We start from the raw sequence: 16,059 nt of genomic DNA on the forward strand, positions 1-16,059 counted from the left end.
CAAAGGGAGAGAGAATATTCCTATTCTTCCTCGTTTGCAGGCAGAGAAGATCCTTAAGAGAACCAACTTCGAACAATTCAATGCTCGATTGAAACAATCAACAAGGGGTACTGTGAACACAAATGAACGCCGCTTATGTACATACGCATTGCTATTTTCAACAGGTTGTTCCTAATGTTTCTATTTTAGCGAGGTCAAAAAGAGATCCCATTAGTGGCCTACTGATTTTGCTCGATTCCTTTTGTTTTTTTACACGATTTTTCGCTATCTGCAAAGACTAAACAGAGTATTGCGACTCTGTGCTTGTTTGTAAATAGAGAATGAACCAAAGAGAACAATCAATCAAATGGAGAGAGAAGCAGGCACGACGGATTACAAAGGGGGCAAAGGGCTGCGTTAACTACCCTTCACTATCTGCAAAGAGAGAGTACTCCTAATAGAAATGAGGGGTGGGGGCAGCATTCAAAGCAGATCAGTGTGCATAAACACGAAAATGTTTTTACTTACCACGTACTTGACATTCGACAGCTTATGATATTTGCTATTAAAAAACCATTGAAATTCACTGAAAAAACCATAGGTTATAGACCATATATAGTTAGGAATTAGCATTTACAAAACCTTGAAAATTCACTGAAAAAACCATAGGTTATAGACCATATATAGTTAGGAATTAGCATTTACAAAACCTTGAAAATTCACTGCAAAAACCATAGGTTAGAGACCATATATAGTTAGCTGGACATTTTATTGACATAAAACCAATGAAATTCCATATATAGTTAGTTGCACTAACTATATATCGCGCACCCGCAATCCACTGCTGATGATGTCACATATTACATCATTCATGACATGGTCAGTGACATCACTGATGACATCACTGATGACATCTCAAATGACATCACTGATGACATCACTGATGACATCTCATTTGACATCAATGACCACATCACTGATGATATCATTCATGTGACAATACAATGCATCTCCTCACATTTTAATATAACCTCTGTTTCACCCAGTGTTAAAAAGAGAGTATAATTTTTGAAACCATTGACACACCAATACTAGTTACTACATACGCACTCACTGATTGCTACGTCTACACACACCTTCACTCATTCACCCATACAATCATTCATACATACAATCACTCATCTTTACAACACTATCATATGCACTCATACACCTATACAGACACTCACAGTCTGCCACTCATCCATGGAGTTACTCACACACCTAGTCAGTCCTGTAAAGAATCAATGACACTTCCATTTTCTTGTCTATACAGTTAAACATAGAGCACCTTACATTTTCAAACATATACTAACACATACTTACCTTCTTATACAATCATTGATACAAGTACAGATTGATCTGCACAGAGTCACACACCTCCCAGCTAGCCACACACACACTCAGTCTCCCATACAAATACTTGGGCAATCAATCAATAACCCATATAGTTACTCATATAGCTACTGATCAACACATGCAGCAGTTTACAGAACAACAGACATAATGATGCACAAATAAGACATTTTAGTCACTAACCCATGCACTCAGTGAGACACATTTAATCACTCACTCATACAGTCAGTCATGCACCTACTAAATCCTTCGTCCAGACACTTACACATCCACTCATTCTTCAATATGTAAGACATATTTAAACTTTATAGAAACAAAAAATGACTGGTTGTTGTTATCAGTGATGTCATCAGTGATGTCATTTGAGATGTCATCAGTGATGTCATCAGTGATGTCACTGACCATGTCATGAATGATGTAATATGTGACATCATCAGCAGTGGATTGCGGGTGCGCGATATATAGTTAGTGCAACTAACTATATATGGAATTTCATTGGTTTTATGTCAATAAAATGTCCAGCTAACTATATATGGTCTCTAACCTATGGTTTTTGCAGTGAATTTTCAAGGTTTTGTAAATGCTAATTCCTAACTATATATGGTCTATAACCTATGGTTTTTTCAGTGAATATATATATATATATATATATATATATATATATATATATAATATATATATATATATATATATATATATATATATATATATATATATTACCTACTGGCGGTCGCCAGTAGGTATATATAGTTAGGATTTTTTTCCTATGGGATTTTTGAAAATTCTATGTCTAATAACTTTGGCGTTTGTGGACGGAATTGGCTGAAATTTTCAGGAAAATGGAACATTTTGTTTCTGAGCAGCCACTGAAAATTTGGGGGGGTTCGTCAAGGGGGGGCCGAGAAAAAAGGGGGGTTCCAAAACGCGTTTTTCCCATGTTAATTTCCATAGGGCGGTTGGCCTCACTTTTAGCCCGAACGGCTAAATGGATTTTCACGAAACTTGGCAAAATTGTAGGGATTGGTAGCCTTTGCTAGGTCTCAATATATGCGGTCCAGTGTATTTTGAGAAATTAAGGTTCAAAAAAATATATATATCTGTAACAGCGCTCCGGGCAGCGCCCCGGTTCGCGTACTTGACGCGTAACGGAACTTCGCGAAGCGAAGCTGATTGGCTCTCCGGTGCCTGTCAGCATTCTAAACAGTCCGGAGCGGCCGCCATCTTGTCTCTCGGTAGGATCGAGAGACAAGAGGAGGCCAAAACAAAGGGGGAAATGACCATAAGGGGGCATAGTAGATCCTCCCTGACCCCCTAGGTTTGATGTGGAGGTTTTAAAAGGTTTTAAAAGGGCCCCGCGGGGCAAAAAAAAAAATATATATATATATATATATTTTTTTTTTTTGCGTGGGGAGCGCCCGGTTCGCGCACCGGGAAGCGGTCCGGGGAGCGTACTATAAGGAAAAAAGAATGATAGACTATGATATTTTGAAATATTGTATGTTTATTGATTGTTTTATTTTTTTTTTTTTTTTCTTTTTTATTTAAGTAGCAGTATTAATGATTATTAAATATAAATGTATTTTTGGAATTGTGCACAGTATACTATAAGTCTGACTTTACATTATAATCAATTTGGTACTAGTTTATGAATTACATATAAAAATGATTAAAGACTCAAACAATTTTTTAATATTAAATATAATTTTATATAATTTTATTTTTCTGATTCTTTTTCAAAATTTAATAGAACGTCTAACATTTGACTGTCCGATATGTCCTCTTGTTGAGTGAACATAACTTCCCACATTTGACCGTCATCATAATGAAGTAAATAATCCACAGATTCTACACATTGTAGAAGTTCATGGTCTCGTGATTCATCCATGAATTCCAAGTCAATGGGTTCAATTATTTCCTCATTATTCATGTCTAGGACAATTTCAAAGGAAACGTTCTGTTCTCCTTGCATTTTTGTGCTGAAATTTGAATAAAAAATAAATATATCAGTAGAGATAGGGCACTGCTGGGTTTAAGTTCAGACAGGTACTTTTGAGGCATGAAGTAGTACTATCAAAAAGTGCCTGTGAGAAAGCCTATGTAAATTCATAATTATACCACAGAAACCTAAATCAATCCATAATTATATTAAACAAGACTTTCTCAATGTCTAACTCTTACAGAGGGATAGTATATAACTATCTGAAAAAGTTTTCAAATTTATGAAATAATATCTTACCTTTTAAAAACAAGTTTAAGTTGTGAGTGAAAATGATCTTGCAATGTGGTTCAGGAAGTAGTAGTCAAAATGGCTGTGTTTCTCTCTCTTTTTTTATATATATTCAGGTACATAACCAATCAAATGTCAGGTAAAAAAAGTAGAAAACGAAAGTAACATTTTAATTGGTTGTCAATTCCAACACTTCAGATGTGTTTTGTGAAGTAATTTACCTCAGGGTATTTAGAGAGGTCTACAGGCTAAATGGCTAATTGGAATTCCAACCAAATTTGTGAAAATGGTAGGGATTGGTATGTAGTATGAGCAAATCTATATTTGGTGAAAGTGTCTCCAGGGTTTCTTCTGTAAATTACTTTCCCACCTTTTTTAATGGAGCGCTTCCCGGTGAGCGCCCCGGTACGCGAACCTGCAGCGTTACGGGAGTCCACCATTTTGTGTTTCGGTCGAATTAAGATACAAGATGGAGGGCAAATAATGTTCAGAATGGGTAGAAGGGGACACGGTAGACGTATTTTGACCCCCTAGGTTTTCTGAGGATGGCTGAGAAGGCCCATATGTGCGAAAAAAACACAATTTTTTAAAAAAAATTCGCGCAGTTAGCTTCCGGTTCGCGTACCGGGTAGCGCTCCGGGGAGCGTACTTTGTTGAAAATTAGTGAAAAAAGTTAGAGTAAAATAATAATTGTGAGTGATCAGATGTAGGGTAGCTCTGAGAAGAGCTTTTGGGTTTATGGTACATTTAGGTACTTATAAGTAGGTACCAATGCACAGTCTTAAATTCAGAATGAAAACTCTGTTCCCTTCATCTGAGAAGTGAACTCCATCTCCTCTGTAGATATCTTGCATGTAGTAACGCAAGTTATTGTTGTACATGGAGCCCATTCCATGGTCTCTCATGTAAGCTGAAACAGATTTGTTTACATGCTTCCTCGATTTCTCAATTTGTGGACAAAATTGGTTTGACCACCTCCATTTCTGTCTTTGGCATATATTTGAATATACCAAGGCAGTTTGAGGAAAAAGTGCCATCAATTGCTCAAAGGTGTCCTTTAAAAGCATTTCCAGACCTACCCCAGTCAAAGTGCCCAAGTCATTACCTCCACAGTGCAAAATTAACAGGTCAGGTTTAGGCAAATGCATAAAGGTTTTCACCAATGGTATCAATTGGTGACATTTTAATCCTCTGTTGCTAATCCACTTAATTTCCACATTTTGTAAATTGAGGTTAGGTTAATTTCTGTTATCAGCATACCTCTGAGCCCAGTAGATGTAACTATGTCCAACAATCCAGACAGAAAACATGGTGAGAGAAGGTTCTGCTGCAGTCAGATGAAGTGTGGCAATGAAATGGCAGTTGAAAAAATAAGAGTTTAAAATGAAAACAACTGTGGAGTTTCTGTGTTAAGGAAGCAGTAGCAGTGATTGGTGGATTTTGATTGCTGAAAACAGAAAGTTAGGGTGCATGGATGAGTTCTTTGAAAGATGTAATTTGAATGGTCAAGAAAAAATCATTTTATGAAAGATTGCACTGGATATGCAGGTGCACTGAGAGTTTAGAGTTCAATTGAAACATTGTTGTGTGAACTTGCAAACATCAGAGGTCTTTCAGGAGGTGGTTGCTATGCAAAAAAGGCAGAAAGGGCAGAGGGGGGAAGGGTGTTGATTTGAAAAAAAGTGAGGGAAGAGTTTTGATTGGGTGACATGAGAGATATGTGTGATGAATTACAGCATTTCTGTGCTTTTTATGGCTGCAGACTCTGGAGTGCATACCTTTTGCTCTGCTAAAGACAAATTGGTGTGTTTCTGAGACTGTTTTGAAACTCATAAAGTATTTGCTAAGGTGAGAAAAGATTCATTTAATTTAGATAGAGAATAGTATGCTTTAGGGAGAAAATTATGAAGAAAGTTGTGTATTTAAAATGTTGCTTTGTGTCAAGTGTTTTACAAATAGATTTTGTTTCTTTGTGTTACATAGCCATGTTAAAAGTAACCCTGGGCGTAGTTCGCGTAGCCGCACTCCGTGAAGCTACGCGAAGACGCACTTGCACTCCGCGAGCTACGCGTAGCTCCGCGGACATGCGTAGTAGCTTGCTAGACCCGTTCGCGCGCCGTTTTTCGTCTTCGGGAGCGCGGTGCGCGTGTTCGGGGCGCTGCCTGCATGCTCGCAATAGCTAGCGCGCTAAGTTACTCAATGAGGTTTGTCCCGCCCGCTTGCGTTCCCTTATTTCCGGTTCCGGGTCACAAGTAACGTGTTCGCGTTGTGTTAGACATGTTCGGGAACTCATCTTCTCGTTCGCACTGCCAAAGTGCGTGATCGCGTCAAATATCGCGCGAACTTACCGCGGCGGTCGCGACGGGCAGAGCCATCTTCGATTTCACACTCTGGCTATGGTTTTGGGCCTACTTCAGCATCTCACTCCTATCTCTTCCATCCTGGTCTTTTCCCTCAGTTTTTCTAACTTTCTTTACTTCTTACCTATTTCTGTCTGTGCCTAGGTTTATATTTCTCATTTTATTTTTACTTTTACCACTTTTTTTGCAACTTTTCTCTTGTTTTATATTACTTCCTTCTTTTATCTTTCTTCTTTCTTCCCCTAACCTTTTTGTCTTCAACTTTCCTTCTCCCCTCCACCCAGAACCATGGTGAAGGGTGCCAGCAGAATCGGCGGCTCAAAGGGCAAGGCGGCTGTGCCTAAAAAAAACCGGCTGCCTTGCGGCAGAATGCGCCCGGCAGGAGTGACGCCCCGCCAACTTTTTGGGGAGGAGGAGGTGGCCGCCCTGGTCTTTTTTATCCAACGTCACCTCCCCTTGACTTTGGCAGCAGGCGGCAGGCCCGGCTCCGGATACCAGCGCATTGAAGAGCGTCTCCGGCGGTGGGCGAAGGTGCGCCGTGCAGTCTTCCGCTGCTCCGGTATCCGGCGTACCCACCATCAGCTGTCCCACCGCTGGGCCGACATTTTGGACCGGGAGCAGGACCTGTTGGACCTGCTTGGTGTGGAGGTTGTGGGTCTTGGTGAGTGGCTACCCCAAAAATAAAGTGTGTATATATATATATATATATATATATATATATATATATATATATATATATATATATATATATATATATATATATATATATATATATATATTTATATACATATAGATATATATATATATATATATATATATATATATATATATATATATATATATATATATATAGTTGTATAAATATTGTTATTGTATCTTTGTAAATATTGGCTGAATAAGTAACGCGATGACTGTTGCCCCTAGTTACATTTGCGATGTATTCCGGTATATCTACTGTCATTGTATGACAGTGTTCTTCTTCTTCACTGGCTCTTGCGTGTTGTTTCAACTTGGCGCTAGCTGTTGCTGTTTATTGATGTGAGATTTTCTTTATTGTTGAGAACTGAAGTTAGTTAATGCTATTAATAGAGTCTTGTCCTTCCTTTGTCCGTCAGTGAAATAGCGGTGGATGGATAATTGTACGTTGTTTGCATATTGTAGCATTTTTTTCACGGCCTTCTCTTCTGCATGAATGGAATCCTTTTCTTGCAAAGAATGCTAACGTTACTTTGTTCTTCTTACCTCAGCCAGGGCCGGCTCTAGGGGGCATGTGCAAGCTGTGCAACTGCACAGGGGCACCAAACTTCAGGGGCCACCGCACCAATAGATATCCTTAATTTAATAATACTCTAAGGATGGATACATATTTGCGTTGCGGCCCCTGGCATGGATTTGTTGCCTCCGGCTCTGTTCCACTGTAGCAGTGTGATTTGCAATGATGTCTATGTTTCACAGCACTCAATGTTTTTATCTTTGTTTATTATTTTAATTTTTACATGAACCACAGAACCCAGGGGCAAGCAGAATACAGGGACCGAGTCGGCGGGTGAACCACCAGTTACACAGAGCTCCTCTACTGAGGATCCTGCTGCTGTCCCCAGTAAGTCCAACAGTGCTTGTTTTTTCCTCTGTAATGTGTCTGCAGTGCTTTGTCAATTGACAGCAACCAAGTATGCATCCAGAATGATGTTTGTCTAGTATTTTTGTAAACGTTAGTATACCACTACTAGTCTTGTGGGTATTCTTCTATCTCCTATGGAGTTATATACATATTACACAACTATGTAACTATGCACACGAAAATTGGATGTTGTTGGTACTGATAGGCAGGTTGGACCTTACTTACACCTCAGTCACAGAACTCTGAGGAACGCACAATTCACTGAACGTCAGCCTATATGGCCTGAGTCATTGGTCTATTGTTCAAATCACACTCCTGAACCCCAATACCAAGATGCCGAATGCTTTTAGGACACAAACCGTTACCTAAGAAACCCCCTTTTGCTCACTCACTCGTGTGAGTCTCTAAGACAACAGACACTGAAAATAAACTTCAGAGTCAAAGTGGTCATTCAAAAGCTTTATTTTGTTAGAAGTAAGTAAGTAACATCAATGTTTTTAAGTTGTTCCGTCCAATACGTTGAAGGGCCCACCAGAAAAAATCCAGAGTTAAAACAGGCATAATAAAGTAATCAACATTTGTACAGCTACTAGTGCACAATAGGGAAATGTGGCAACTATCGGAGACCTCTCACCAACGTATACTGGTCAGATATTCCTCTTTTTTTGTAAGCTATGGAAATGTCCGCTTCGTAGAAGGCAATCTTCTCACCTGCCGAAAAATAATGACAAAAGTGGTGCACGTTAGACAGTATTAAATACATTTATGCCAGTTTTATGCAGCCATGCTAAAAAGAAGTTGTAACCTGTAAGCAAACTCTATTCCACAATCCACATAGAAAACTTAAATACGGGCCCTTTTACTTTCCCACCTCTTCAGGTGTATGCATTGAACAATGATGTGTTGCCCCAGAGCGTCTTCTCGTACTGCGCAACAAGCTGCGAGTTAACACATGCGCAAAACTGGATACATTGATGTACAAAGGTTACATAGTTCACTTCCAATTTCCAAGGACTAGAGTAGCAGGACAGATGAGATGAGCTTGGGTACCATACCATAACAATGAATGCTAATAATATGTGTAGTGACTCTGCTGTACTATGCAATGTGGACTCATACTGATTACGTACGTTGGACTTAACTGTTTTGAAGAACTCCATTCTTGGTGAACAAGTACAAAGGGGGCTGTGCATCCATCTAAAAAGGTGTACTTATTTTTATAGGTGCAGAACCCTTACCATCGACCAGTGCCGACGGGGACAGCGGCGCAGCTTCAGCGATCCCGGCGGGGACAGGAGGAACAGAGGCACCTACACCAGCAGCAGTGGGGGGGGAGCCAACAGCGGCGGGCGATGGTAAGTTACATTCAATAGTGATCTGCATTACTTGGTGGGAGGGGAAAACTTTCTCACTGTACTCTACTGGAAAATATATGATGTTACCTTTTCTTGTCATTAGCATGCTAAGCATTACCACTACAGTAATGCAAGTGCCTGATAGCAGTCGGATGCATGGGTTGTTGTTAAAGCATGTAAAGGGGAAAACACAGCTGCCAGCGTGGTTGGGAGACACACCCAATACCGGTGGTTAGTGGATAGTCTCAGCAGCAGCGGTGTTTTGGGCAAACCCAAAGGCAAGGGAAGGAGGGGACGACTGGGTGCATGGGTCGTTGCTGGTGAAACACAAACCAAATAAGGTTTGTTGCGCGGTATAAAGTATTATAGTCTTTACTAGACATGTGCTACTAGCTGCCCCCTGTTAATTAATGTTACTTTGAGAGTGTTCCCGCCTTCCCGGAACAAAAGGAGATATGAAAAAGACAGGTGTTCGTTCTAATGTGTGTGACCGTTGAAGTACACCCATGCTAATAGGGCAGGCATAATGCCGTGACAAAAAGTCCGAAAAATTAATAGAGGCTGTAGAATGTTCAAGATAGACGCAACACAATTTCTGGTACTCAGCTTGCTTGCTAGTGCTACTGTGCCGCCCACTATGTGTTGAATCAATGTTGTGTTCTTGATTTGCGGGGAGTTTGGATTACAACAATTCTGTTTCTTTCTTTATAGTTACTCCTTCCCAAAAACCAACAAGGAAGGAGTTGGCAGTCCGGGCCCGGCAGCGGAAACTGCAGGCAATTGTAGAGGCCTACCGCCGGCTGGTGGATCAGGCCGAGGAGGAGGAGGAGGAGGCGGCGGCAGCAGCTGCTGCCTCTTCCAATGCCCCGGGCCCCAAGCCTGCAAGACTACGTCGCCGTGGTCAGGCAGCCGCCCGCCGCCGCATTGTTACATCTTCGGCGGCCCCCCCACAACAACAACAACAACAACATGCATGCAAGTGTAGGTGCCGTGATTTCAAAGCAAAGATTCTCCGCCGGGTAGCGAAGTTGGAGGAGGAGCGGAAGAAGCTGGAGGACGGTCTAGAGGAGCGTGTGAAGATACTGGTGGACAAACACCTGAAAGCCCGCCGGCTTTGAAATGGACCCTGTTTTTTGCCCCTTTTTTAATCCTTTTGTTGGTGGGTGGGATGTGGGAGTTGGGGTGTACATTTGGGTTGAAATTTGGTTGGGGTTAGGGGAGGGTAGGGACAGCTCTGGGTCAGGGGGTTACATTTGTTATATATTTTATTTTTCTATTATCATTATGAAAATATAAAAATAAAACAAAGATATTTTCACAAGAAAACATTTGAAGTTCATTTGTGTTTGTTGGGGGGGTGGAGGGGGGACTGTTTCACCAAATAATGTACGTTGTGCAACATGAACATGAACTACGAACGATAAATTAAGTACTGACTGCACCTGTAGTAGTAGGGTCACAAGTGCATAAATAATTTATATTATTAAATAACATGGGAAAATTGCCCATCACGTGAGTCTGAAGTTACTACTAGTATACTTTAATTCCATGCACATTTGCTCAGAGTCGGCTAAACAATCCTATGCAATGCATTGCATCATTCCTTTAATATACCTGTCCTAGTTGTCAGGGAAGAGGAGCTCGTCCTCAAACTCTGTGCGTTCAGACAGAAGTAGGTCATGTAACCCAGTAGTGAGGACGTCTTCTTCACACTCGCTTTCTTCATCCGGCGGTGATTCACGTACTTGATAGTCTGGTGGTATGAAGCGTTGATTCATTTTTATCATTGTCAGCCGCTCCACGCTTTTGGGGGAGAGACTAGTCCTTTTCGATGTGACAATGGCACCAGCAGCACTGAAAACCCGCTCAGAGGAGACACTGGCTACAGGACAAGCCAGATACTTTATCGCCAGCCTGCTCAGCACTGGCCACTGTCTCCTTCTTTCATACCAATAGACCAATGGGCTTTGCTCCATGAACACCTCTGTTGTGTCATCCAGATAGGCCTGAACCATCCGCTCAATGTTCATTGGTGCTCGGCTTTGCTGGTCCTCTTTTCCCTTTGCAACAGCAACTGACTTACCCATCCCTTTCTGTAGAAAAAAAGCAGTTATGCTTTTGGTTGGGTCTGCTGAATCAGATCGTGTAGGTGCTGCTTTTGGTACTGTTGGTGCCTGCTGGAAAGCAGACGCACTGCTCTCACGCTGTGAAGAACTTGCGTCAGGAGTACTTGGACTGGCCTGGGCTGGCAGTGGCAGGCCTTTAAGTAACAGCCGTTCAGTTTCTAACTCATTAGCTTCCGCAGCTATGGAAGTTTTGTACTTGTCAACATCCTCATCTGAAAATGGAATTACTTCGTTACTGCTGACAAATAATTTGTACCGTGGATCCAAGATTGTTGCAGTTATGTAATGTTCACCTGACACAATATTGTTGAGCCTTACATTTTCACACAAGCGGTTGACTAAGCCCTTGGCTAAGGTATATGCATCAACTTTTTGTTCGTCACCTTCGTATGTTTCACAGACCTCCTTCACCTGTTGCTCAAGCATGTACAACAATGGGATGGCTTGGCCCATAGTACAGTCCTCCCTGCTAACTGCACGTGTGAAGACCTCAAAGGGTTGTAGCATCTCTGTGATGCATTTAATGAGGTCCCACTGCCACATCTCAATGGTCAGGGCTTTAAGATTAACAGTAGGATCCCCTAATCTTCTTGACATGACATAAGCATTCAGTGGGATGTACTGCTCAAAGAGACGCTCAAGCATGAAATAAGTTGAGTTCCAACGTGTTGGGACCTCCTGTATCAGTGCTTTGACTGGCAACCTATGCTCTTGCTGAATGACCCGTAGCAGCTTCCGTCCTTTGAAAGAATGGTTAAAGTGCGTGCATATTCTTCTGCAGATGGCCATTATGTTGCTGACTTTGGCTTCATTTTTCAGAAAGTCTTGCACGACTAAGTTTATGCAGTGTGCCAAACAGGGTACCCTGAAATAATGTCCTTCTCTCATTGCCTTCACTACATTACTGCCATTGTCGGTGGAAACAAAACCAATCTTAAGGCCTCTTGGTTTCAGCCATTCAAAGACCTTGTCATTAAAGTCAGACAAAATGTTTTCAGCAGTATGACTTTTGTCCATACCAAACATGGCTATAGTTGCATGTCTGCGCGTATCATTAAAAATTCCAGCAACGTCACGGAGGCCTGAAGTTAACTTGTCTTTAACACCTGCAAAAGAGATCCAGTGTGCGGTGATGCACATGAAATCTGTAGCATCGCAACTGCTCCACATGTCTGTTGTCAGGTGGATACAATGGACAACACTCTGTTGTAAGGCTTTCCCAATCAATTCCAGCACATCGTGGTGTAGTGCTGGAACAGCCACTCGGGCAAAATAGTAGCGACTGGGAACGTTCCATTTTGGGCAGAGGGTTGCCACTAATTCCAGAAATCCAACAGCCTCAACAAATGAAAATGGGAGAAGGTCCAGTGCTAACATTTTCGCAAGTTTGGCATTGTATAAACGTGCTACTGGGTGGTTCCGCTCGTACTTTCCCTCCTGCCTTAACATGCTAGGAATGGTAAGCTGCTTTGCATGTCTTTGAGTTGTGCTAGACGGACCACCTTGCATCGCAGACTTTGCACTCCTTGGTGTTTCCAGCTGACTCTGGTGCCACTGAGAAGTTGCAGATGCGGAGGATGTGGACTTTACCACTCCAGTGCTGGCGACAGGGGTCGATTGTGTACCACTCCTAGATAGAAGGTCATCGTCTCCCTCTTCTTCTACCTCCTGATCAACCATGAGTGGACCTTGTACCACTGTATCCCCACCAACACGAGTGCTAACATTTTTTAAGCTTGCAAGGTGGTTCTCCCACCTGATCACGTGTGTTTTTTTCAAATGGGTCGTTTGGCCTCCAGTCCCATAGTTTGTACCAAGCTTACCACGACTAACATTGGCATGACAAATGGTGCATACAGCAATGTTCTCCTGAACTGGGTGAACCGTAAAGAAGTCCCACACTGGGGAGGTAAACTTTTGTCTCCTGCCATAGGAAGAGGAGGACCCACTGCCAATGCCGGATGGACTGGAGGATTGTGGAATTTCACTATGGGACAGCTCAGTCCTAGTACTGCCACTACCTCCTTCTGTTGAAGTGGCGCTTCTGCTGGATGTCGGATGCTGCCGGGCCTTCGCTGTTGAAAAAATTGGAGCTGGTGTTACTGTGGGTGTTGAGTGTGTAGGAGTTATGCGTGGTACCTGCTCATCAGTCATTGCAGCATTTCTGGATAGGGTGAAAATGTTTGTCTCTACATCCTCTGCACCAGGAATAACGCTTGTGATGATGACAGTGTCAGACCTGTCTTTATCACCAGCAGTATCCTGCTCACCTACATCGACCTCCATAAGTTCAAGCCTGCCTGGAAACTTCCTTTTTCCTAGCATGGTCTTCTTGGGATGTCTCTCCTTTGAATGCGCAGATAGTTGTGGCTGCCAATCCGTATCAAGGTCATCGGAAGGGATGCTTTGCGAAGAACTCGATGCACTAACCCTCCTTTCCCTTGGTGAATTCAAAGGAAATAGATCACCTACAGAAGTGGCTTCCTCTTCTTCTTGCTCGGAAGGAGGCTCTACTTCCTGAACTGCCCCGACTTCGGGAGGAACAACTACTACTATTTGGTGCGGAGATGGTGGTTGTTGTTCTTGAGGAAGTACTATTGCGGGCTGGGGTTTTTCAACAACAACTGTTGCGGGCGGTGGTTGTGGTTGTTCAACAACTGTTGCGGGAAGTGGTTGTGGTTGTGGGTGAACAACTCCTATTGCGGGCGGTGGTTGTGGTTGTTGAACATCTACTGCTGGCGGTGGTTGTTGAGCACTTCCATCTTGCGTGGATTGTGTACTACTTTGAGACAGCGATAAGTTTAGTTCTGGCTCAGTATCACTGCTCGCAAGCAGAAGGCTGGCTACCTCTTCGACCCTCATCATGTGCTTGGCCCTGGGATGCTGGCTTGCCCCCACTAATGCAGATGTGCTGGTCCCAGCTTGCACCCCAGACCCCGCTGCTGCAGGCGTACCTTTTGGGGTGCCAAAAAAGGTTTTGGGGTCCATACCAGACTTAAGTGACACTTCCTTCTGCTGTTCCTTCTTCGCAGCAACTTTCTTTGTGGTGGAGGACCTGGTAGCTTTCTTAGGGCCCATCTTCTTCTGATGTCAGTCAGCTCACAGCAGCACAAATTGCAGAGATGTCTGGTCAGATGAGTCACACACCACACGTGGCGTACAACTGAAGGACGTCCGTCTGGCAGTAGAACGAGCGATGGATGAAAAAACAACCAGCACCTCCTCAGTCTTTTTTGTGCACCTACAAGTAAAGAAGGCAGAACAACATCAGTCAAACAAGCAGTAAGGCAACATGAACAATTGAAAGACACACAGGTCAATGTATAAAAGACAAAACAGAAGACTAATAATACCAGTCCAGCAGCACCACAGCTCAAAGGCCACATGAAGTCCAGAAAGAACCAATAAAGTCAAGCAGGCCTATAGATACCAATATGGACAGAAAAACGAGGATGCCTGCTGCACATGACAGGTTAATGTGCAAGGAATAAATAGCCCATGGCTAAGACAGAGGTTGTAAACATAACACCGCAAAAACACATACAAAGAAACCCCTGCCCAGGCTCCCAAAACAACAACCAAATGACAAATTCTGTTTTTTTGGGTGCACAAGAAAGACCTGCAACATTTTTGAGAAACTTTTATGCAACTCGGGACATATTGTCCGCGAGAATGCTAAATCGGCATGTTCGGCAGCGCGAACGGAATAAAAAGTCGTGTTCGCGTTCCCGAGCAAGTACATTGAGTGCGCGAACAAGACAAAAAATGTAAGTTCACGTGCTCACATGGTGCGAAGTTACCAAAACTACCCAAGCTGTATTCCTAGGGTTACCTAATGGCAGAAATTGACAGAGTATTTAAAGTTTAAACACACCCAAAACCAGAAATACCCCACACATAAAAATAAGATTTTCTATATCAATCCAAGACATCCATGATTTTCACATTAAGGGTACACCACAAAAACAGTTGATTAACTTTCATGACCCTACTATGAGTAGTACCTATGGCCTACTGCCAGAGTAGGCCACAAGGTTGGAGGCCTATGCCTATGGCAAAAGCACAAAGGAAGGACACACAAAATGGCCGCCGACATAGGGCCTGGCCACCAACAACAACATGGCAAAATCACAAAGGATGTATACACAAAATGGCCTCCACCACATGGCCTGGCCACCAACAACAACATGGCAAAATAAATCACAAAGGAAGCATACACAAAAAGATCACCACCATAGGGCCTGGCCACCAACAACAACATGGACAACTTTACAAAATGGCCTCCACCACATGGCCTGGCCACCAACAACAACATGGCAAAATATATCACAAAGGAAGCATACACAAAATGGCCGCCACCACATGGCCTGGCCACCAACAACAACATGGCAAAATCACAAAGGATGTATACACAAAATGGCCTCCACCACATGGCCTGGCCACCAACAACAACATGGCAAAATAAATCACAAAGGAAGCATACACAAAAAGATCACCACCATAGGGCCTGGCCACCAACAACAACATGGACAACTTTACAAAATGGCCTCCACCACATGGCCTGGCCACCAACAACAACATGGCAAAATAAATCACAAAGGAAGCATACACAAAATGGCCGCCACCACATGGCCTGGCCACCAACAACAACATGACAAGAAAGAGAAGACAGACAATAATGCCTATGGCAAAGGGACAATGCTTTGCTTCAGAAAATGGACACACCACACCACCGCCCAAATTGGTCACCCCACCCCAAAAAAAAAAAAATAATAACATAGAGGAGAGAAAATGGAAGTGGTCCATGCTCCAAAAAGAGAAAACTACTACCAAAATGAGAACATAACATAAATGAGGACTTTTTAGGTGCACAAGAAAGACCTGCAACATTTTTGAGAAACTTTTATGCAACTCGGGACATATTGTCCGCGAGAATGCTAAATCGGCATGTTCGGCAGCGCGAACGGAATAAAAAGTCGTGTTCGCGTTCCCGAGC

General features: G+C 42.6%; 1 protein-coding gene across 1 annotated transcript; it reads right to left on the reverse strand.

Annotated features, from left to right (window-relative positions):
- Positions 1-8,029: 8,029 nt before the first annotated feature.
- Positions 8,030-14,347, reverse strand: LOC144828959 (zinc finger BED domain-containing protein 6-like). The gene is made up of 2 exons (XM_078687626.1): positions 10,552-14,347; positions 8,030-8,293 (listed from the first exon to the last, which is right to left on the reverse strand). The coding sequence occupies exon 1, from the start codon at positions 14,139-14,141 to the stop codon at positions 10,557-10,559; it is 3,585 nt and encodes a 1,194-aa protein (XP_078543752.1). The 5' UTR covers positions 14,142-14,347; the 3' UTR covers positions 8,030-8,293; positions 10,552-10,556.
- Between the last annotated feature and the right edge of the window lie 1,712 nt (positions 14,348-16,059).

This window comes from Lissotriton helveticus, chromosome 4_1, assembly GCF_964261635.1.
Source record: "Lissotriton helveticus chromosome 4_1, aLisHel1.1, whole genome shotgun sequence".
Taxonomy (NCBI): Eukaryota; Metazoa; Chordata; class Amphibia; order Caudata; family Salamandridae; genus Lissotriton; species Lissotriton helveticus.

Bases quoted from the DNA above. Each gene is read 5' to 3' on its own strand.
- LOC144828959 (XM_078687626.1), bottom strand. From the start codon at position 14,141: ATGGGCCCTAAGAAAGCTACCAGGTCCTCCACCACAAAGAAAGTTGCT.